This window comes from Carcharodon carcharias, chromosome 6, assembly GCF_017639515.1.
Source record: "Carcharodon carcharias isolate sCarCar2 chromosome 6, sCarCar2.pri, whole genome shotgun sequence".
Lineage (NCBI taxonomy): Eukaryota > Metazoa > Chordata > Chondrichthyes > Lamniformes > Lamnidae > Carcharodon > Carcharodon carcharias.
Window position 1 is genome coordinate 23,831,690 of NC_054472.1, and position 23,614 is coordinate 23,855,303.

The following is a 23,614-nucleotide window of genomic DNA, read 5'->3' on the forward strand; positions in this document are numbered from 1 at the left end:
TGTTATTTTAAAAGCTTTCAAAATGGCTTCCTCACCAATCGACTTGTACAACTTCAAAGTTCTTTTTTTTAAAAAAAGGGTGATGTGGTGATTATACATCCTGTGTTGCTGTTTGAAACCTTACAGTTCACCCAGTCTAGTTTGGATGAGGGGCCATCATAATACAATGGAAGGTTAATGGGACCTATTCACATTCATCCAAAACACATCGAGGTTTAATATTTCTTTTACTCATGGTGAAACAGCTGGAATACTATAGTTCTTTTGCTGATGGTCCATCCTTAAACAAAGGGATGTGTGCATTCCCAGGATGGCTGTTAATCCCATACTTAATTAGGTATCTGCTTGAGACTCAGGACTGTCTGGAGCTTAAAATGCCAAAGATCACATGATTTGCAGTGGCCATTTTAATCTTTTTGTGTTCAAAATTTTGGAGTATTGCCTGAAAATCATAATATACTGGAATATAACAAATTTGTGCAGCCAATTCTAAGTAAGGATAAATATTTTGTACAGAATTATTTCATTTTTATGAATTTCTTACATAGAATATGCTGCTTATGCGGATAAACTTTCTACTGAGGGAAAGCTCAAGATGGCAGCTCAAACCTACTTTAATCTACCTCTCTATGTCTGTAAGTGTGTGTATATTTAGCAACACGTTCCCTAATTTGGACATATTTGACTTCATGTTTAGTCTTCAGTTACAGTGTGTCTAAGTTCTATGCGCTAAAATGCATGAGCCTTGAAGTTTGCTGCACTGTGTAAATGTAATTCAGTTGCATTGAATGGTAGATAGGTGGAATTAGTGCCTAAAAATGTTTACTGGGTTATTCAACCTATGGCAGTTTCTTTAATCGAGTACATTGCCCGCTTTATGTGGTGGGCGGTGTGACCTGATGGTTGAGATCCTAGAGGTGGCAGGCAATGTGGTATCTTCATCCTCATCAACATACCTATTATAGTCTGTGCTAAGCATGGCAACAAATTATTCAAACATTACTTCTCAAATGTCCTTGACACTTACCACGTGGTAAGAGTGTTTTTTCTCATGCAGTAAAGGATACTTTGAACTCGATAGAAAATTTGATTTCAAACTTTTTAAAGAAGCTAATTAATGTAGAATTTGCTCAGCATATCTATGAAAATACAAGGAAAGTTTGTGATGGATGACCAGAACAAGACTAACTTTGAAAAATATATATATTAAGAGAAAGAGGATGGCTAAGAGTAACGTGGGCCCCTTGATGCCAGATGTAGATAATATTGTATTTCAAAATCAGGAAATCGCAGCATACTGTAGCTATCAGCCTGCAGAGTAGAGGATAATGATTAAGTACCAGAGATATAACTTAAACTAAAAATAAATCAGAGAGGAACTGACTAATTCAATACAAATTTTAAACATTGGTAATGGGGAAGCTTAAGAGATTTTGCCAGCCAAATCTTCAGGATCCAAGGTTTACACCTCGGTTATTAAAAGAAGTAGATGAGGAAATTGTTAATGCGTTAGTCATAGTCTTTCAAAGTAATCTTGATTCAGGAATTGTCCCCTTAGATTGGAAAATGACCAATGTCACTCCATTATTTAGGGTAGAAGAGATAAATTAAGAAATTATAGGCTATCAGTCTAACGTCAGTTGTTGGAAAATTACTGGGATCTGTTGTTGTGACAAACGTGAACTGAAAACTGAAAGCCAGCGTGAATTTGTATAGCAAAAAGTTGCAATGGGACATTACTAGATTAAGAAAGTGGGCAAAACTGTGTAAGATGAAGTTCAATGCAGAGGAGTGTGAAGTTATCTACTTTGGACCTAGGATAGATAGATGTGGAAGATACTGTTGTGACAAGAGCAGGGCAGAGGCTGGAAATTCTGAGGCCTGACCACCGTCTACAAACCAGTCAGGAGTGTGATGGAATATTCTCCATTGCCTGGATGAGTGTGGCTCCAACAACACTCAAGACACCAGCCAGGACAAATTAACTGGCTTGACTGGCACCCCATCCACCACCTTCCACATTCACACCCTGCACCTCCAATGCATACAGTAGCAGCAGTGTGTACCATCTACAAGGTGCACTGCAGTAACTCACCAAGGTTCCTTCAATAGCACCTTGCAAATTCGCAACTTCTACCACCTAAAAGGTCATGGGCAGCAGACACATGGGAACACCATCACCTGCAATTTCCCCTTCAGCGACACACCATCCTGACTTGGAACTATGTCACCATTCCTTCATTGTTGCTGGGTCAAAATCCTGGAATTCCCCCCGGAACAGCACTGTGGACTAGAGATGGGGGGTGCGCTGGGGGGATCGGATTGGGGAGATTCAGGTCGGGAGTCTGGAGTCTGGTGGTAATCCCATGGAGAGTCTGGGTTGGGGGGGGGGGGCGGGGGGGGCCACGGGGGAGGGGTGGTGGGGAATACTGTGGGGGTGGGTAGTTAGTGGGAGGTGTGGGGGAGTCCCTTGTGGGGTTGGGGGGTGTGGTTCAATGGTGTGTGGGGAGTCCCATGGGGGTGTTGGTCTGGGTCTTTACAATGGTTACCCAGAAGTTAAAAGGGTTTTAATTCTTCTAACTTTTTCTGATTAACTATTGATGTAACTCTGTCGGAACCATCCGAAGTTTGCAATTTAAATCGCATGTTCCACCTCCAATGCAAGAATATCCTTTTTTTAATATGGAGATCAAAAGTACACACAATATTCCAGACATCGTCTCACCAAAGTCAGGTACCATTGTAGCAAGACTTCTTTATTCCTTTACTACACTCTTCTTGCAATAAAGGCCAACATGCTGTTTGCCTTCCTAATTGCTTGCTGTAGCTGCTTGCTAACTTTTTGCATTCCCTGTGAGAGTACACCCACGTCTCTTTGAACATCAACATTCACAAGTTTCACACCTTTTTAAAAAATGTTCTGCTTTTCTATTCTCACGACCACAGTAAATAACTTTGTACTTCCCTATATTATAGTCCATCTGCCATCTTGTCACCCACTCACTTAACCTGTCTATATCTCTTTACAGCCTCTTTGTGTCCTCCCCACAGCTTACGTTTCCACTTAGTTTTGTATCATTAACAAACTTAGATACATTCATCTCTGTCTCTTTATCTAAGTCATTAATATAGCTTGTAAATAGCTCAGGCCCCAACACTGATCCTTGCGGCATTCCACTAATCAAGTCACTTTGAAAATGCCCTGTTTATGCCCACTCCTTGCCTCCTGTTCATTAACTAAACCACTATCCATTCTGATACATTACCCCCAACTTCATGGGCTCTTATTTTGCCTATTAACCTTTTGTGTGGCACCTTATCAAATGTCTTTTCTAAATCTAGGTATACTGCATCTACTGGTTTCCCTTCATCTACATCTACTGGTTTCCCCACTACTAGTTACATCCTCAAAAAAACTCTAATAAATTTGTTAAAAAGGGTTTCCATTTTGTAAAACTATGGACTGCGTTTTCATCCAAGAGTTGGATGCACAGAGCTGGGAGAATTCCTGGCTCCGTGATCCCAACTTTTAAAAATGACTGTCCACATGTCAGATTTTCAGCTCAGAAGAGCAAGGCTATTTAGAATATTGGCTGTTTTAGAAGTTGGGGTGGGCGACCTTGAAGTAGTGAGAAGGATGCAGGGTGTGGAGGGGGGCTGGTTGGAAGGCTTGCATGGGGCTCCAGCACTGTGTCAAAGAATTTTCTTAAAAAGAATAGAACATAAAGTATCCCTCTAGCTCTTGCCCCTTGCACTACCTCATTCCCCCGCCCACAGTCCCTATGGCCCATCCTTGCCAACCCATTCCACTTGATGTCCTGTATCCACCACCACGGCTCTCATACCCTCCATGCCAACATATGCCCCTGTGTCCACCCCCATGGCCCTTTATTGAACCATGCCAACTTAGCACCAACTCATGCCAACCCACGCCCTCCACTCACCACCCTTTGCGATTATATTTAGTGCCAACTCACCCAGTATCTACCCTGGGCAGACCTCAGGATGCATGCAGAGATGAGATAAAACAAAGCTCCATAAAGTTGAAAATGTCTATTGCAGACTTCAATATATTGAAAAAGCACTCTCTCTCATAAAAAGCATTTATTACATTTGCATTCCTTCAACTACATAAGGCCTTATAACAGCAAACATTTCATTTAAGTGTACAATCCATTATAACAACAAGCATGGGAATTCATAGATCCACATGTAAGAGTCTATAAACACTTACAGCTGTCAAACAAATTGTGAAATGGTAGGCACCCCACTGTGCTAATGGATGTTTGTAAAATCAACCATGCAGCAGTAATCCAGTGATGGACACCCTCAGGCTTATGTCAACAGACAGTGTGAAATAGCAAGCAATGATTTCTTTTTAACACTCCAGGCATTTTTTTCAAATATTTAAGGGGCAGGAATTTTAAATACCTTGCTAGCTTAATAGCTCTCTTTGACAGGTGTTTTTGACCCATCCTCTTGACACTTTTGATATGTCCTCTTGTTGGGTGGTCTTCACAGTTTTGACAGTTGATTTTGACAGGTCTGTTGACAGTCCCAGTGTGCTTGACAGTTAATGTGTTTATATACTTTATACGCACATTCATGCCTAACTTTAACAATTCCAAAGTTCATCTTCCCTTCCCCAAACGGGACATGCCCTCCCTCAGAGGGCACCTTACCTCTCCCAAAGATCACCTGAATTCCCCAAAGGTGTTCTGGGACCAGATCCTAAGTGGTACCTCACCTCTCCAAAGGGCTAGCCTGGTTATCCTACTCTTCACTCTTCAGGTTTCACCCTCCTGGGATACAAAAATCCAACTTCAGTGGAGGCAGCTGATGATTTGAATGACCAGCTGCCTCTGTGAACCATGCATGTGCAAAACGCAAACCCTGCTCTGTGAAAATGGGAAGTGCCATGTTTTGGGGGCAGAACTTATGATTTTTGGGCATCTCTGCCATTTTCACCATGATGGAGCAGCTCTCCTTTGTGGCAGATATCCTGGATCATGTGATAGTATACTATACTTTTCAAAGTACATTGTTAAGACTTTCTTAATAATAGATTATAGCATTTTTCCAACAACTGATATTAGGCTAACTGGTCTGTAGTTCTCTGTCTTCTCTCACCTTTCTTTCTTGAAAAGTGGTGCTATATTTGCCAACTTTCAACCTGATGGGCCCTTTACCAAATCTAAGGAATTTTGGAAAATCATAGCTATTTTCTCTACATCCATCTCTTTTAGAACCCTAGGCTGTAGACTATGAGGCGCCAGGAGTTTGTTAGATTTTAGTCCCCTCAGTTTCTTCAGTACTTTTTCTCTGCTGATATGAATTGCCTTTATTTCCTCACTCTTTTTAGCCCCTAGGTTACCCTCTATTCCTGGTATGCAACTTGTGCCTTCTACTGTGAAGACTACAAAATATTTGTTCAATGAATCTGCCATCTCCTCATTCCCCATGATAATTTCTCCTGTCTCTGTTTCTAAGGGACCAACTTTAGCCACTCTCTTACTTTCTATATGCTTATAATAGCTCTTACAATCTGTTTTCATATTTCTGGCTTCTCATTTTACTTTTTTCCCTTTTTATTAAATTTTTTGTAGTCCTTTGCTGGTTTGTGAAACACTCGCAATCCTCAGATGTGCTATTGTTCTTTGCAGCATTATACCCTCTGCTTTTGATCTATTACAATGCTTAATTTCCTGAGTGAGCCATGGATGGGTCTTTGTTGCTGAGTTTTTGTTTAACAGATATATTTTTGTTAATAATGTTGAATTGTTCCTTTAAATGTTTCTCACTGTTGATTTACTGTCATACCTTTTAGTCTATTTTCCCAATTAACCTTAGCCAATTTTCCCCTCATACTATGTAATTGGCTTTGTTTAAGTTTAAGATTCTTGTTGGAGTATGTCACTTTGAAACTAAACATGAAATTCAATGGTATTATGATCACTATTTCCCATTGGATCTTTTCTTATGTTACTGCTAATTAACCCTGCTTCATTACACAATACTAGATCTAAGATAGCCTTATCCCTTGTTGGCTCTACAATGAATTGATCCAGGAAACTGTCAGAAAAACGTTCTATAAACTCATCTTCAGGACCACACTTGCCAATTTGATTGTCTCAGTCGGGATGAGGATTAAAATTACTCAGAATTATTACATTGTTTTTTGATAATTTTGCAGTATTAATCAGCCAAGAGGATAGCCAAAGACGTTAATAATGAATGCCTTTTAAACACCTCTGTAAAAAAAAAAGTGACAATTTAAAAAAAACTTCTCCTGAGTTATATGGTGACATAAACTGTATTGGAATAGATCATTACATCGTGTGTGTTGAATTGTGCTGTGACAATAATGATGAACTTTCTTCTGGTTGTGCTCACTTGCCAAATATAGCATGTAAGAGATTTAACAAATCTATCTCATTAATACAGCATCTCTTCACCATCTAGCAAGACATCCGTTCTGAAGTGATCATGAAAGAACTCTTCTTGGTAATACTTGCAATCTTTATTTGAGAGAGTTCTTATCATGGATTCCAACCAGGATATTAACTTACTTTCATCTTTCAGTTGTTGACTGACCCACTGTTTATTTTGAATATTTTCTGTTTCTATTCCTAGTGTGTTTCTCATTACATTTTTTTTAATCTATGACATCATGCAGTTACTAGTGAGGAATATCATTTTCCTTGGCAGATTAGATTGGCTTCCAACTCTGGCTTAAAACAATGTTTTTTTGGAATTGTTCTGCAGCTGAGGGCCTTCAAGTTCAAGATGGGGAAGCAAAACAGCAAGCTACGGCCTGAGGTGATGCAGGATTTGCTGGACAGCACAGACTTCACGGAGCATGAGATCCAAGAGTGGTACAAGGGCTTCCTCAGGGATTGTCCCAGTGGAAATTTATCAATGGAAGAATTCAAGAAAATTTACGGGAACTTCTTTCCCTACGGGGATGCTTCCAAATTTGCCGAGCATGTTTTTCGCACTTTTGATGCCAACGGAGATGGGACAATAGATTTCCGGGAGTTTATCATTGCACTAAGTGTTACATCGAGAGGCAAACTGGAGCAGAAGCTAAAGTGGGCATTCAGCATGTATGATCTAGATGGAAATGGATATATCAGCAAGTCAGAAATGTTAGAGATTGTTCAGGTAACCCTTCAATGCTTTAAATTTATTATATATTATAATATATACTTAAAACTTTTGATGATTTGGATTCATTTTGGTTTTCTTGTGTTCTTTATCCCCAATTATGGTGAAAAGCTGGGTTTAAACCCGATGAGCTTAAAATACCCACATTTTTGTGCTCTAAATAATTGAAAGGTGTGCATTTCTTGCTGAGTTAAGATTGTGGGCAGGATTTTTCGCTCGGCATGTGGGCGCACGCCCGACGTCGGGCGTGAGTCCCGATGCCATCACGCACTCATGAGATATTTCGGTCGGCGGGCGCTGTGAAAGTTGGCAGCGCGCCCGCCAACAATTAAGAGATCCATTAAGGCCCATTACCGTAGCCATTAACTGGGATTTATCGCTGCCTTGCTAACGTTACGGTTGGCGGGTGGGCGAATTGGCTAGGCGGCCTTTGGAGCTTTTGAGGAAACCACATCCAAGGGTGAGGTTTCCAATATTAATTTTAAAAAAATAAAAATGTTTGGGCAGAATTTTTAATCATCAATATGGTTAGGAGAACGATTCTTATGGGTGGAAATTTTTTCCGCAATTTCGTGATGTTTATTTTTGGGTTTAAAATTCATCAGCTCCCTGAGGCTGCTCTCTGCCCTCAGGGAGCTCTCACTGCGCACACCCCCAGCGCCCGCGCTGACGTCAGCGCTCACCCTCTTCCCGCCCTGACCAGGTGACGCTGGGCTTTTCAGCGCACCTTTCATGCTGGCTGGCTGTTAATTGGCGAGCCAGCGTGAAATCGTGGCGGGGGGGGGGGTGGGGTTAGCGATCACGCACAGCGGCCCGTTTCCTGGCTGCTCCCAGGTCCACCCACAGCGCCCTCCCGATGACCCTGTGTGTCAGCATTGGTGAACTGCTTCGAAATTAATTTGCCCGTGAGAGGATAAGCCTTTGCATAGATGTCACGGAGCAGAAGTTTCAGGCATGGTACAAATACTCCCTCTGTTTCCACTCTCGATTTATCTGCAGTGTTGTTTTTATCATTAGTGCCATGGTAACATTAAATTAAAGGGGGAAGCAGTAGTTATGAGAGTCAACAATTTCAAAAATGAAGCAACAAAGGACTCCAGTGACAACCATCAGGTCACGTTTCCATGATGCAAACTGTTGCATTTTGATTCAAATAATATTGTCAAATGAAGTCAGTGAACCATGGGCAATATGAAGAAGCATCTTGTATTAGGCTGTGGCCAATAGGCTCGCTACAGCCACCAGTCTGGGATCAGTAGTCTCAAACCACTGAAAACCGGTGTGCAAAGTGAATATGGCAATCTGAGGACTTCACTTTAGATCTCACGCTAGGATGGCACAGAATTACCACGATGGTATTGATGGTGTGAAGGAAGGAGAACAGAATATATGTCATCATGTTTTCTTCTCATTCGCTCTTTAGGCCATTGTGTACCACCTATAGTTGCTAATCTTTTTTCACCATTCAACATATGATTAAACCTGGAAGGCATAGTTCATACAGTTGTTCCAATGAGTTCATTGGGTCTTTGATTCCTGTGGAGGTGTGCCTGATTGCCTGCAGTAACTGGTCGAAGAGCGATGGAAACTTGAGAAAGTGTACTGGGGGGAATGTTTTTCCAGGGTTCCCAAATTGCGGTGGGTAAGTAGGAGAACCCCTGCAGGAATTCAAAGAATCATCTTGTTGGGGGGTGAGCTATTACTAATGTAAATGCATAAATATAACCCACATCTATCTCACTGACAGATAATGGTAAAAGTATTGTTGTAGGCTCTTATTCAAATATGTCTAAAAAATAAAATCTGCTTAATACAATCAAACTTTGATGTAAAAAAAAAAGGATTTCATTGGTTACTTCGGGAACATTAACTGATTAAAAAAAAACAACCTCCCAGTCATTGCTGTGAAATAATGAGAGAGAAGTAAAATAGATAGAGTTTTCAGGACACCAGAAAACTCCTAAAATTCACAAACTGGTATCTTTAGAGGACATCATGAACTTCCATTTGTTTGAGTACTGAAGTCAGCATTCCGAGACTGACAGCAAACTGAAACTGGGTAAGAGAAATGGAATAAAATGACAGGATATGGCCTGACTTCAGTTGGCAGGTATCTGCTTGCTTCAGTAGGTTGGACCCTAATCTCTTGAGTTAAGGTTTCAGTTTGGCTTTGGAGCACATTGTCTAGGCCGAAATATGTTTGTAGAATTAATGAATAATAACCAGAAAATGTAGCAAAGGCACAGGTGACAAAACAGGATGCGAGGAAGACTAGGGGTGGTGGGGGGGGTTAATTTAATTTTTATTACTGGGTGGAAAATGGGCAATAATGAATTCACCGCCTGTTGTACAAATGCCAAGATTTTCTTCAGGAAAGAGAATTAGGCAGAGTGTAAAACAAACAGTCGATTCACTGAAACCCATTTTCCACCTGGTGATATACCCACAGTGTGTAAAATAAAATTAAATATTACACCATTACTTTTGTTGGTGCAGGGGGTTGGGAGTGGGGGGGGTGGGGTGTTGGTGGTGGGGGCGGGTGGGGGGGGGGGCGCGGGGAGGTGGTTGGCGGTGAGGGGCTGCTTTTGAGGTTCAAGCTGAGGCACATTTTAAGGGCCGAACCCATGGAACTTCATTCTATAGATGGCCTATGCTACACCCTCACTGCATGGTAGAGGTAGATATATGTTCAAGTTCCCCACTACTGACTTCATAGCCCCAATATTTACAGCAGGTGGGCGAGGCCATTCTTAATAGCCAGGTCCAATTTGCTTGTTTTTGTTCTGTTTCCTGCCTAATGCAGCCGAATGGGCAACCTTGCCTGTGAGCAGGAGGGAACATCAGCAGCAACAGCAACAGTCCGCAGGTCATGACCCTTGGGGGCAATCCCTGCCGATTAGGACTGTGGCAAGATGCCACGGTCAGGAGGTGGAAGAGGAACACAAACAGGAGGGAGGAGATAGGTGTGATCATGGGAGGGCTGGGGACACGTGTCAGCAATTGGGAAGACTGGGGATATGGGGAGACTGATGACTGGGCTTGGATGAGGCAGAGGAACTGGGTGGAGCACTCCAATCCTTCAGGCCCACAAGCAATGCTGGTAAGGTCATTTATCTTCAGGAGCTGTCAGCTTGCCCATCCCTTTCACTGCCAGGTTTCCCAATGCCTAGGAACCTTGTACAGCAGCAGTCAGTTTTAAATTCAGCTCCCAATTCTATTCTGGCAGCTGGATTTTAAATATTATTGTTATGGACTTGATTTTCCAGACAGGTTTCACAAAGAACTTTATTTACAGGACTTCAGCAGCCGTTACATGCTTCCATCAAGCACAAACTCCACCCCTAAGGTGATACTACACAGTACAACATGTTTTAAAGCTACAGTCACTACATTCCTTAAAGCTACAGTTACTACAATCATTAATGAAGTGTGCCACCTCTTCATGGCAAGAGGCTTGGATGCCAATTATCCACCACTATAAACAAAAGGTAGCATGTTGGGAAAGTGGGTCAAGTGTTTACACGTTAATTGTCACCTGCCCATGTGCGGTGGTTTGTATAGAGGCTCATGACTCTGTTGAGCATCAGGGAGTAGAATTTCTCTGGGTTCTTCCTGATTGTTCACTGTAACTTGGCAGAAACCCCAGAGAAATAATGTGAACCTGCACTTATGCCATTTCTGCGGGATTTTTGCCAATCTTTTGTTACAATTACAGTGGACAAGCAACTCCTGTGGAAACTTGATGTGAAAATTGAGAGTTTCTTTTTACAAATTTCAAAATTAATGATCGGAGAGGAGCTTGGTGTTTCCTCTAATACAGGAAAAACAGCCCCAACCTTTACATTTGTAAAGACCAACAAAGTGTCATTGACAAGGAATTTCCTTCTGTAGAACAAGGAATTTCCTTTGGTGTAAATTGTTACAATCACTAAGGTCACAGTGGTGAAGAAGTCCTGAGAAAATTCCTGGTGATAATTTTTCACCTACAGTTCAAGCCATTGAATTTGAATTGCCTAGATGACCTATTTTTAAAAATTCTTTCATGAGATGTGGGTGTCGCTGGCTAGGCCAGCTTTGATTGCCCATCCCTAATTACCCTTGAGAAGATGGTGGTGGTCAACTGCCTTCTTGAACCACTGCAGTCCATCTGATGTAGGTACACCCACAGCACTGTTAGGGAGTTCCAGGATTTTGAGCCAATGACACTGAAGGAAACCGATATATTTCCAAGTCAGGATGGTGCATGGCTTAGAGGGGAACTTGCAGGTGGTGGTGCTCCCATGCTCTGCTGCCCTTGTCACGGGTTTGGAAGGTGCTGTTGAAGGAACCTTGCTGAGTTGTTGCAGTGCATCTTTTAGATGGTACACACTGCTGCTACTGTATGTTGGTGGAGGAGGGAGTGAATGTTGCAGGTGGTGGAAGGGGTGCCAAATCAAGCAGGCTGCTTTGTCCTGGATAATTTTGAGCTGCTTGAGTGTTGTAGGAGTCACATTCATCCAGACTATTGGAGAGTATTCCATCATACCCTGACTTGTGCCTTGTAGATGGTGGACAGGTTTTGGAGAGTCAGGAGGTGAGTTACTCACTGCAGAATTCCCAGCCTCTAATCTGTCGTTAATCAGTAGTTATACAGCTAGTCCTTTTCAGTTTCTGGTCAATGATTGTATGTTGATAATGGGGATGTCAGTGAATGTTAAGGGGAGATGGTTAAATTCTGTCTTGTTGGAGATGGTCATTGCCAGGCATTTGTGTTACATGAATGTTACATGCCACTTATCAGCCCCAGCCTGGATATTGCCTGGTTCTTGCTGCATTTGGACATGGACTGCTGAGGAGTCGTGAATGATGCTGAACATAGTGCAATTATCAGCGAACATCCCCACTTCTGACCTTATGATGGAAGGAAGGTCATTGATGATGCAGCTGAAGAAGGTTGGGCCTAGGACACTACCCTGACAAACTGCTGTAGTGATGTCCCAGGACCGAGATGATTGGCCTCCAACAAACACAACCATCTTCCTTTGTGCTAGGTATGACTCCAACCAGTGCAGTGTTTTCCCCTGATTCCCATTGACTCCAGTTGTGCAAGGGCTCCTTGATGCCACACTCGGTCAAATGCTCCTTTGATGTCAAAGGCAGTCACTCTCACGTCACCTCTTGAATTCAGCTCTGATGCCCATGCTTGGGCCAAGGCTGTAATGAAGTCAGAAGCTGAGTGGCCCTGGTGAAATCCGTGAACAGGTTATTGCTGAGTAAGTGCCGTTTTATGGCACTGTTGATGAACCCTTGCATCACTTTACTGATGATTGAGAGTAGACTGATGGGGTGGTAATTGGTTGGGTTAAATTTGTCCTGCTTTTTGTGGACAGGACATACCTGGGCAATTTTCCACATTGCCGGGTAGTTGCCACTGTTGTAGCTGTACTGGAACAGCTTGGCTAGGGGTGTGATTAATTCTGGTCTACAAGTCTTCAGTACTATTGCTGGAATGTTGTCAGGGCCCATAGCCTTTGCAGTATCCATTGCCTTCAGCTATTTCTTGGGGCAAGAGTTTACCTGTGTCGGCGAGAGCAGGCGGGGGCGGGCGCGGAGACGATCGCCGCCCACGATCGGCTGGGTGCTGCAATTTAACTTGGGTGGGCCAATTAAGGCCCGCCCAGTGTGACGCATGGCCGGTACCTGTGCGGATGGGGGTAGGAGGGAGAGTCAGGGCCTGTGCTCTTTCGTGCATGCACGCTCAAGTGTGCAGGAATCTCCCTGAGGAATGGAGTGCCTCAGAGAGACTAAGTTGATAGTACAAATTTTTAATAAATGACCTGAAAAATTATTTAAACATGTCCCCTCATGTGACAGTGTCTCATGAGCTGGGACATGTTTGTGCATTTTGCAAATTTTATTTAATTATTTAATTAAACTTTCAGGACACCTCATCCCACCCGTGAATGAGGTTTCCTGAAAAATACGAAGGCCACTTGGGCTCTTTGCCTGCCTGCCAGCCTTAAGGTTGGACAGGCAGCGTGGTTAATTAGACTTTCCTAATGGCCTTAATAGGCCTTTGCCAGTTCGGCGGGTACACAGCCGCTGGCGTGGACCTACCGAATGAAATATCTAAATGCCGTTCGAAGACATCGGGATGCACGCCCAACATCATCGTGTGTCATTTTGCAATTCGGCATGTCAGGCCCTCCCCAGCACGCCAACGAAAATATTCTGGCCTTGATATCATGTGGAGTAAATCGAATTGGCTGAGGACTGGCATCTGTGATGCTGGGGACCTCAGGGGGAGGCCAAGAAGGATCATCCACTCAACACTTCTGTTAAATGCCTTGTCTTTTGCACTGATGTGCTGGGTTCCCTCATCATTGAGGATGGGGATGTTTGTGCAGCCTCGTCTTCCAATTAATTGTCCACCACCACTCATGACTGGATGTGGTAGGAATGCAGAGTTTGGATTTGCTTCGTTGGTTGTGGGATCGCTTAGCTTTGTCTATCACTTGCTGCTTTCACTGTTTGGCATGCAGTTAATCCTGTGTTGCAGCTGCACCAGGTTGGCACCTCATTTTTGGGTATGTCTTGTGCTGCTCCTGGCAAGTCCAAGGTTGGGAGAAGTTGATGGTAATGGTAGAGTGGGGGATATGCTGGGCGATTAGGTTATGGATTGTGGTTGCTGCTGCTGATGACCCACAGTGTCTCATGGTTGCCCAGTTTTGAGTTGCTAGGTCTCTTAATAATCTATCTCATTTAGCACAGTGGTAGTATCACACAGCACAATGTAGGATAGCCTCAATGTGAAGACAGGACTTTGTCTCCACAAGGACTGTGCAGTGAATAGATGCATCTGCGGCAGGCAGGTTGGTGAGGATGAAGACAAGTAGGGTTTTCCCTTTGGTTGGTTCCCTCACCACCTGCCACAGACCTTGTCTAGCAGCCATGTCCTTAGGACTCGGCCAGCTCAGTCAGTAATGGTGCAACTAAGCCACTCTTGGTGATGGGCATTGAAGTCCCCCACCCAGAGTACATTCTGTGCCCTTGCCATCGTCGGTGCTTCTTCCAAATGGTGTTTAACATGGAGGAGCACTGATTCATCAGCTGAGGGTGGGGGTTACATGGAGTGGGGGTGCAATAGGTGGTAATCAGCAGGTTGCCTTGCCCATGTTTGCCCTGAATGTCGTGAGACTTCATGGGATCTAGAGCCAATGTTCAGGACTCTGAGGGCAACTCTGTTTGGACAGGACATGTCCAGGGATGGTGATGGTGGTGTCTGGGACATTGTAAGGTACGATTTGGTGAGTATGACTATATCAGGCTGTTGCTTGACTAGTCTTGGGATGGCTCTCCCAATTTTAGCACAAGCCCCCAGATGTTAGTAAGGAAAACTTTGCAACATTGACAGGGCTAGATGTGCCATTGTCGTTTACGGTGCTTGGGTCGATACTGGGTGGTCCATCCGGTTTCATTCCTTGTTGACCTTGCTGTAGCAGTTTGATACTGAGTGGTTTGCTAGGCCATTTCAGAGGGTATTTAAGAGTCAACCACATTGTTGTGGGTCTGGAATCACATGGAGGCCAGACCCGATAAGGGTGGCAGATTTCCTTCTCTAAAAGTGAGCCAGATGAGTTTTTATGACAATCGACAATGGTCTCATGGCCACCATTACAGAGACTAGCTTTTAATTACAGATTTGTTAATTGAATCTAAATTCCTGTAGCTGCCATGGTGGGATTTGAACCCATGTCTCCAGAGCATTAGCCTAGTTGTCTTGAACGCTACTCCAGTGACTTTACCCCTGCGCCACTGCCTCCCCATAAATGGAACCTCAGCCATAACTTTGGGGATGATGCAACTTGTATTATTTTTTCAAAGTAGTCATATTTCAGTTGTGGGCAGTGCTGGCAAGACGGCATTTATTGCCCATCCTTAATTTTCCTCTGAAAATGGTGGTGGGCCATCTTTTGAACCACTGCAAACCTTAGGCAGGCGCGGCTCCCACAGTAGTGTTAGATCGGGAAATCCAAGTTATTGACAGAGTAATGGTGAATGAAGTGTGATAGAAACCCCAGTCAGGATGCTCATCTGTGGCTTGGACAGGAACTTGGGGCAGAATTTTGACCTTGTTGGGCGGGCGGGCGCCCAGGAGAGGCCGCAAAACCGATCGCCGTCCACGATTGGGCGCTGACTGCGATTTCACACTGGCTGGCCAAGTAACGGCCAACCAGCGTGAAAGGCGCGCTAAGAGCCTCAGCGCTTCCTCAGGGAGCTGAAGATTTCTAACATTAAAAATAAAGATTTCAAAAGTAAGGAAACCATGTGACTCTGCCACATGAGCAGGGACATGTTAAAAATTAGTTTTAAAAATTTTTGCTCTTTTATCACTGTTCGAAACTTCATCCCGCCCGTGGTTGAAGTTTCGCCAAAAATGCAAAGGCCGCCTGCCTGCCCGCCAACCGTAAGGTTAAACGGGCAGCAAAAAATTCAATTTAATTCATTGATGAGTAGGTCTCTTAATTGTCGGCGAGCGCGCTGCTGCCTTTCATGCTTGCCCGCTGACCGAAAGATGACGAGATTGCGCAATGACGTCAGGATGCTTGCCCGACACCATTGCGCACTATCTCATTCCCGTTCAGGTTGGGCAGGTGCCCTCACACAGGGCGAAAATTTCTGTCCTTGGAGTTGATGGTGTTCCCATAACATGGCTGCATTTGTCCTTCCCTGTGGTAGACGGTGCAATGGCGGGGGTTGTTGGCGGAGTAACCAGCACAGCATGATACAACAAGGCTTGCTCATGCTTTTTCTTAATAAAGATTTTAGTAAAACTGCCATTTGGCTTAGACTTCATAGAAATTGCAGTAAGATGTTTTTTAAAAAATCTTCTAGGCAGATTAGGAGACAGATTTGCTGAGTCATATTAAGTGACAGACCTTTAATTGAAGTGCAGTGTATCACAAAAGGTTAGTGTGCAGGTACAGCAAGGAGATAGAAAGGGGAATTGAATGTTGGCCTTGATTGCAAGGGGGATTGAGTATGAAAGTAGGGAAGCCTTGTTACAACTGTACAGGACATTGGTGCGACCCCATCTGGAGCACTGTGCACAGTTTTGATCTCCTTAAGGAAGGATATACTTGCATTGGGAACTGTTCAGAGAAAATTCACTAGGCTGATTCCTGGGATGAAGGCATTTCTAATGAGGAAAGACTGAGCAGCTTGGGTCTTTACTCATTAAGAGTTTAAAAGAACGAGAGGTGATCTTATTAAAGCATATAAAGTTCTGAGGGGGCCTGACGGGGTAGATGCTGAGAGGATGTTTTCCCTCATGGGGGAATCTAGAACTAGGGGGCATAATTTTAAAAATAAGGTGTCTCCCATTTAAGACTGAGGTGGGGAGGAATTTCTTTTCCCAGAGGGTCATTAGTCTTTGAATTCTCTTCCACAGAGAGCAGTGGAGGTTGAGTCATTGGATATATTCAAGGCTGAGTAAGACAGATCGATGATTGACAAGGGAGTCAAGGGTTATGGGGGACAGACAAGAAAGAGAGTTAAGGCCACAATAAGACCCTCCATGATCTTATTGAATGGCAGAGCATTCAGCTCAATGGGCTGAATGGCTTACTCCTGCTTCTATCTTTTATGATCATGATCAAAGCATACAATTATTGGCTGAAGATTTATATAGTCTGTTCCAGACGGATGTTTTAATCCCCCATGTTAAATACTGAGCATTATAAAAGCGTTAGAAGTGGGATGCTCAGTACGTCAGCTCTATGTGACCTATTTGTAGAGTAGATTATTTACTTTGTCCTTCTCCAAGGGGCTTGGTGTTTATCTCTTTTGCTGTTTTAAATTTTTGTTCTGCCCCCTACCACCCTGCTGACTTTCCCAGCTGGGAGGGTGAGGGAGAGTCATGGTTATGTACTCCTCTGTGGATCTTATCAACGCTGCTCCATCTATGAAGATGCAGTTTTAATAAGGCAAAAGATAATTCATCAGATTTTCCTTCCATATTGTACTTTGGATAGTGGCTTAACTGAGAACTCATAAATCTGATCCAGACTTGTGTCAGATCAGTCAGAATAATTTCCAGTCCTTGCATTCCAAATTGGCAGATGAATGCAATGCAATGATATCCTTGGCTCTGTCCAAACACAGATTGTGGAGATAAGCTAATAATCTGTGCTGGTGTTCTAATTAAACACTTATGCAACTTTGTTGGCAAGTTTTAATTGAATATTAAATCAGTGGGCAAAATCCTGCCTTTTCTGATTGTAATGGGCCATATAGTCTTCTATTTTTTGGTTTCAGGATGACGGCTTTCCTCAATTGAATTAGGCCTTGAATCAGGTCAGCCTATCTCATTTGAAATAAAGGGCCGGATTTTCATGCCGGAACAGAGGCGGCCGGGATTTAAAAATGGTGGGCAGGACCAATTCTCGGAATCCCACCCCCATTTCCATTGTGTGGGAATTTTTTATGGCCCCGGGTTAAGTGTGTGGGGAGTGAGCCCACACTCGGCAATCCTGCTTTTGTCTATTCCATTGCAAGGCTGGGAATTCTAGATCCCCACCACTCCAGACCCCATCCCACCTCCCGCTACCACCCCCCCCCCCCCCCCCCCCCCCCCCCCCCCCACTTCCTGGGCATTATTTCCATGGTGTTGTGCCTAATTTGGTAGGAGACATAGGTCACAGCGGCCCTGAGGAGTCTGTGAGTTCCTAGACTGGAATCAGGAACCTTTTGACAGGTAAGTTCAAAAGGTGTTGACAGCTTCACATGACATAATGTCATGGTTCATGATCAGTTACATATGTTTTAATACATTGATTAATGATATGATTTTGTTTAGAAAAGTTGTAGTCATTTAATTGACCATCATTGTAAAAGTAGAAAAGTGTTCAGATACATTAGGTTACTTTAGAAGTCAATAAGGTAGTTTCTGTATTCAAGAGTATTGAGATTCAGATTTTTATGTGTCAATTTCCCCCTGTAATTTAATATTTTGTTTGACTGTAAATCCAGTCATCTGTTCAGCCTCTGAAGCAGTGCAACAGATGGCCTTCTGCTCCACTGCTCCAAGGCTTTAATGTATTTAGCTCTAGAGGCTTTGTTAACACAGTTGTGTTTTGGAATTCAATTATGAAAGCTTGGCTGAGATCCAAGCCCCACTAATGGATTGAGTACAGCAGGTGTTGTTGATACAGTTGTCAAATTTACCATGAGCTTTGTTTTGATAGTTTTATGAGCTCCTAAAAGGATTAAAGTTTTTTGAAGAAGTTTTTGAATGGCTGCTTGTTAATTTGGCACTTTCATGAGCATCTCAAAGACTTCCCAATGTTATTATAGGGCTCATGAGTTCAGTCCATTGTAGATACTGGGTGGGGGCAAGGTGGCCGTGGGATGGGGGTGGTAGGGGAAAGTATAGAGGAGGTATGAAAAATATGAGGGGGTGAGTGATTGAGCCTAACAGTCATTCACAGACCTAGGCCAATGTTCAAATGAATGGAGGTGGGCCTACTAACCTGCCCACCCCAGCATCCTCCTGCCTCCATTCCCGCCTTCAGCCTGCTATGGCCGGTGACAGCCTAACCCTGCCACTCGGCCTTGAAAATGGTGTGGGCAGGCACTGCCAGGCCGGGGGCAGGATCGTGACATTGGGAAATGGCATGACTCTGGATTCTCCTGGTTGAAAATCCAGGTCCAATTCCCATTAGGCCTCACTGTCAAACATCCTCTAGAAACAGTTCAGGTCACCAGTAGGTCATTCTGTTGGACTGAAATGTCTTAAGATGATTAAAACCTCCCACTCCCGCCAGCTTTTCTGGAGAAACCACAGCAATAGAGAAATTTTACCTGAGCAGGTAGTTCTGAAGTAGGTTGAATATTTGAAAAGGACTGTTATTCTTCCCAATTGTCCGTCAGAATCCTGTTCAATGCTGAGCGATGTGGAAATGTAGGATTAAAAAGGCTAAGACATTATTCCTGACACCTTTGCCCCCTTTACTGGTTATATCAAAAAATGTTATCATTCTGGGCTAGTTTTTTCTGCCATATTGATTTCTTTTTACATCTCCATGGGAGCAAGCAAGTGCCATGGTTCACCTGGCACATTCATTCTTACCCTATCTTCCATTCAGATTGTTCTGCGGGGCTGGCTCAGTTCTTGGGGCATGCAGTGTTTTATCATTCTGATCCTTAAAGGAGAAGCCTGGCTGTGTATTGGAACACTTTGTTTACATGCCATATTCAGTCCTCGGCGCTCTCAGTATACTCTGAGGCCTGCTTGTGGTCTTCTGGTTGGGGGGTGGGGGGTTGGGTGGGGGTGGGGGAGTGGAGTGTGTGTTGCGGGTGCAGGAGTTCCTCGTTCAAAGGTACTTGGTGCCTGATCAAAGGGCATGACATCAGGAAGAGGGAGTGAGGTTCTGGCTGGCCCCCTTGACCTTGCTGTCAACCCCATTACACCCCTCTCCCCATGACCCACATCCCGCAAAACCCCTCTCGCCATTACACATACAAAGGTTCAGAAAGTTGCTTAGTCTGCACGTGCAGCAGGTCTGTACTTGGGATCAAATACTGAGTAGCAGTTGTTACTTCAACCTTGAAGCTCATCTGGTTGTAGCCAAGCACATTCTCTTCAGAGAACTCAACGTTAGATATTGGGGAAAGCTGTCTTCTTAGAATATGTTATTACCTCCCATAAATTTTGATGTTTTATTCCGGTGGAAATGCAGTTAAAATAAAGGCTATGTGTTCTAATAGGCACAATAACTACCATGATGTTAACATACCACCAATATCACATAGCCTGTACAAAATCACAGTGGCCATATTGCTTTAAGGGTTGACAGCATGTATTGAAGTGATCTAGACTCAGTTTGCAACTTGTGTACCCAGTTAAGCCCAACCATTTCCTTTCCCAGAAGGACTGTTGTATAAACACTGAACTGTAAGTGCTTCCATATCATGATCCAAATTTTTCCGTGTTCTGTAATTTCTTGCTTTATTTAGTTCCTCCTTTGTCTGTGGATTATCCTATTTAAACATGGGTGAAAATAAAAAGTATGGATTCTGTGGTACGGCTAGATTCTTACTCGGTGAGGAATTGTGGGCACAGATGTTTCGATAGGGTTTCAAATTGTTTTTTGCGTGGAGTTGAGGCCACATCTGGCGAGAGGCGAAAACCTGATTATTGTGCCCCAGTAGTCTAAGCGGGAAATTCCAAAGCAGCCTTGTTTTTGCACAGCTTCCTGGCACAAAATGCTGTTCACATCATTGCATGAGAGGAAATCCGTGCAAGGTTTACGTTGTGGCAGAAACACTGGGGGGGGCGGGGGGGGTTAGTTTTATGACCTCTCTGTGGCATGTTTGGAGGCAGGAAGGGCATTTAATTGGGCAGGATGGTGGCAGGCCTGAACACCCCTGCCTTCCCACCAACACCTGAATCAAGTTAGAGGTGTAGGCCCGTGGTCGGGCATCTCGCCCGGCTGCGAGTTGAGGCCGTTAAGCGGGCAATTAATGACCACTCAAGGGCTTCATCCTGCCACTGTTGGTATTAACCCAGCTGTGATCTGGCCTGTCAACATGTGGCGTACACGATGGATAAAACTGTGAGGTCTGCTAGTCGTCTCCTGGGGGGAGTTCCTCATTCAAAGGTACTCAGTGCCTGATCAAGGGATGTGACATCGAGAAGTGGGGTGGTGGTGGTGTTCTGGCTGAGAGCCACCTGCTCTTACCTTGCTGCCAACCCTGCTGCACCCCTCCCCCACCATGACCCCCACCCCAAAACTCCTCCCGCCATTACTTACCTTTGGCCTAGGTCACTCCTTGATCCTGGGCCTCTGGTAGTTGTCATTCCGGCAGCAGCCAAGGCCCCGCCCCCCGCCGAGTGGCACTGCCATTCAAAACAGCTGCCACCTCTGATTAGCCAACTGCTCTTAGTAGGCGGGCTGTCCCCAGGGTCCTTGATCTCAGGGAAGGCCCGCTGGTGCCTACTTAAGTGCCTGAGTGGCACTTAATACTGGTGGGCCTTCCCAGAAGAGGCAACTTGGGTCTCCAGCCAGCAGGCGAGACCCCCCCGACACTTCCATAAAGTCCAGCCCTGGGTTTATGCCTTTTTTAGGTTCAAGTGGAAATGAGGGCAAGAGGAAGATGCATCACCATAGCAAGAATGCAATCAATCAAATGAATGGTTGAGAACTTGTTCCTCCTTTGAAAATGTCACCAATTGTTCCACGTTTCTCACCTCTCTAAAATTCTCATTGTTTACCACTCCCACCACCCCTAAATCCACCTAGGGTTTCACCCTAACGTTTACTGCTGCCATTTTTCCCTCAGACTCTGCCTTGAGCAACTTCTTATCCTCAACGATTTCAGTTTTCATCTCATCTCATCTTTTACTCTTTCCTCTGGCCATCTATTTTCCCTGTGTCTCCTACCCATATTCACAGCCACCCTTTCATCTCACCTTGGCTTGACCACTACCAAAGCCATGTCCAAAATCATCCTTGCATCCCTCACCACCAACATCCCTACTTCTTTCCCACCCCAGTTCCTTCTGCATCTATCCCTTGGAAAAAAAACTTCTACAAGTTATTTATAACATCACTTTCAAACACCAACCACCGGGCCTTTGGCCTTCTATTCACCACAGTAGTTTTACAGCTCTTGATTTGCTCAGCTACTCCCTCACCTTCAATACCCTTGCTCTCAGCAAAACTTTTACTCTCTGACATTCTGGTTGTCGCCCATGATATGAGCCCCCTCAGACTTTGCTCGCTTAAGTCCAAGGAGCGCAAACTTGAGTGTATCTGGGACACAACTGATTTAGTCATCCCTTACTGAATCTGGATGAATGATATTATGTGCTTTTAGGTCTCAGTTTCCTCTGTTAAAGGATCATCTTAACATATTCTTTTCCCCAATCTTTTCTTCACTATTGAATAGCTCTTGGGCTCTTTTACCCTGCCCCCTCCTCCCTCACTACCAAAACATGTACAAGGAGCACATGAGCTTTTTTGTATCTAAGAGGCCATTCATTGAGTTGTACTTGCTGCTTTCCTCCCTCCCTTTTACACCTATCTCCCCTCATCTCTTCTTTGAGCTTATAATAGGCCCCTGCTTTCTTGGACCCATTTTCACCTATAATGTTACATGTTATAGCACGTGGCATTTGTATGTTGTTCGGCAAGCCTTGGTCATCCTTTAGCATATGTCTCCTCACCGAAATGACACCCAGTCACTCTGATTCTTAAAAAAAAGATTAATTATGTAGATCACTGTTTAAAAAGTGAACACCCAGCCGATCTGTAAACTTGGTTTGCAATCTCAGTCATTTGCACTGAGCGCAAATATTCCTCCTAACATTTCCAGTGTTCCTGGTTGGAGATCGTCTGTTTTGTGTAATCCTCCTAATGGCGAGGGGAGGGGGTGGGGGGGGGGGGAAATTCTCCATGTCAGAAATTGTAAGAGGCAATATTATAAGATGTCTGAAATTTCAAAGGAGTGAAAAGTGCAGAGGAGAAATGAAGGAAGAAATATGAGGGGCAAAGAACTAGTGTGGGAATAGATTGGCAGCTAACATTAGAGGGAACCCAAAGGTCTCCTGTTGGGCATATCACCTGTAAAAGGAATGGTGGAGCTGACTAGGAACCAAGATGGAAATCCAGTGGGGAGGCCAAAAGCATGGTTGAGTTTCTAATTGTATCAGCATTTACCAGGAAGGAGAATTTTTCCCAAACTACGGTAAACGAGGAAGCTGTTTGGATACTGGATGAGGTAAAAATAGATGAAGAGGAGGTACTAGAAAGGCTGGTAGTATCTGAAGTGGATAAGTAACCTGTTCTGGACAGGATGTTTCCTAGGTTACTGAGGGAATTAAGGGTAGAAATTGCGGGCTGCTCCAATCCTCCACAGAATACCAGGTAGTGCCAGAAGATTAGAGGATTGCAAATTTTATACCCTTGTTCAAAAGAGTAAAGAAGGATAATTCTGGCAATTACAGTCTAACCAGTGTAATATTAATTGTTTTAGAAACAACATTCTGGGAAAAAATTAACAGCCACTTTGAAAATCATAGACTACCAGTAATAATAGCTTTGCAAAGCTGTCAAGGGCAAATTATGTTGGACTAACTTGATTTGAGTTTCATCCAGAACAGGTAACAGCGAGGGTGGCCCTTGATGTTGTGTATGACTTTCAAAAGGCATTTGATAAAGTACCACATAACCAGCTGGTTAACAAAATTGAAGCCCTTGGGATAAAAGGGCCAGCAGCATTGGCTAAAAGTTGTGGTGAATAGCTGTTGTTCGGAGTGGACAGATACATACAGTGATGTTTCCCAGGTTCAGCACTAGGACACTGCCAATTTTAACATACATTAATGAGTTAAATTTGGGTATACAGTGCGCAATTTTAAAATTTGCAGAGGACACAAAACTTGGAAGTGTACAAACAATAAAGT

General features: G+C 43.8%; 1 protein-coding gene across 1 annotated transcript in view; it reads left to right on the plus strand.

Moving 5' to 3' along the window:
* LOC121279341 (neurocalcin-delta) overlaps positions 1-23,614 on the plus strand; it is a 484,317-nt gene that overhangs the window by 442,543 nt on the left and 18,160 nt on the right. The window contains exon 4 of the mRNA XM_041190507.1: positions 6,766-7,164. Coding sequence (XP_041046441.1) covers positions 6,787-7,164 — 378 coding nt within the window. The 5' untranslated portion in view covers positions 6,766-6,786. The remainder of the gene's footprint in view (positions 1-6,765; positions 7,165-23,614) is intronic.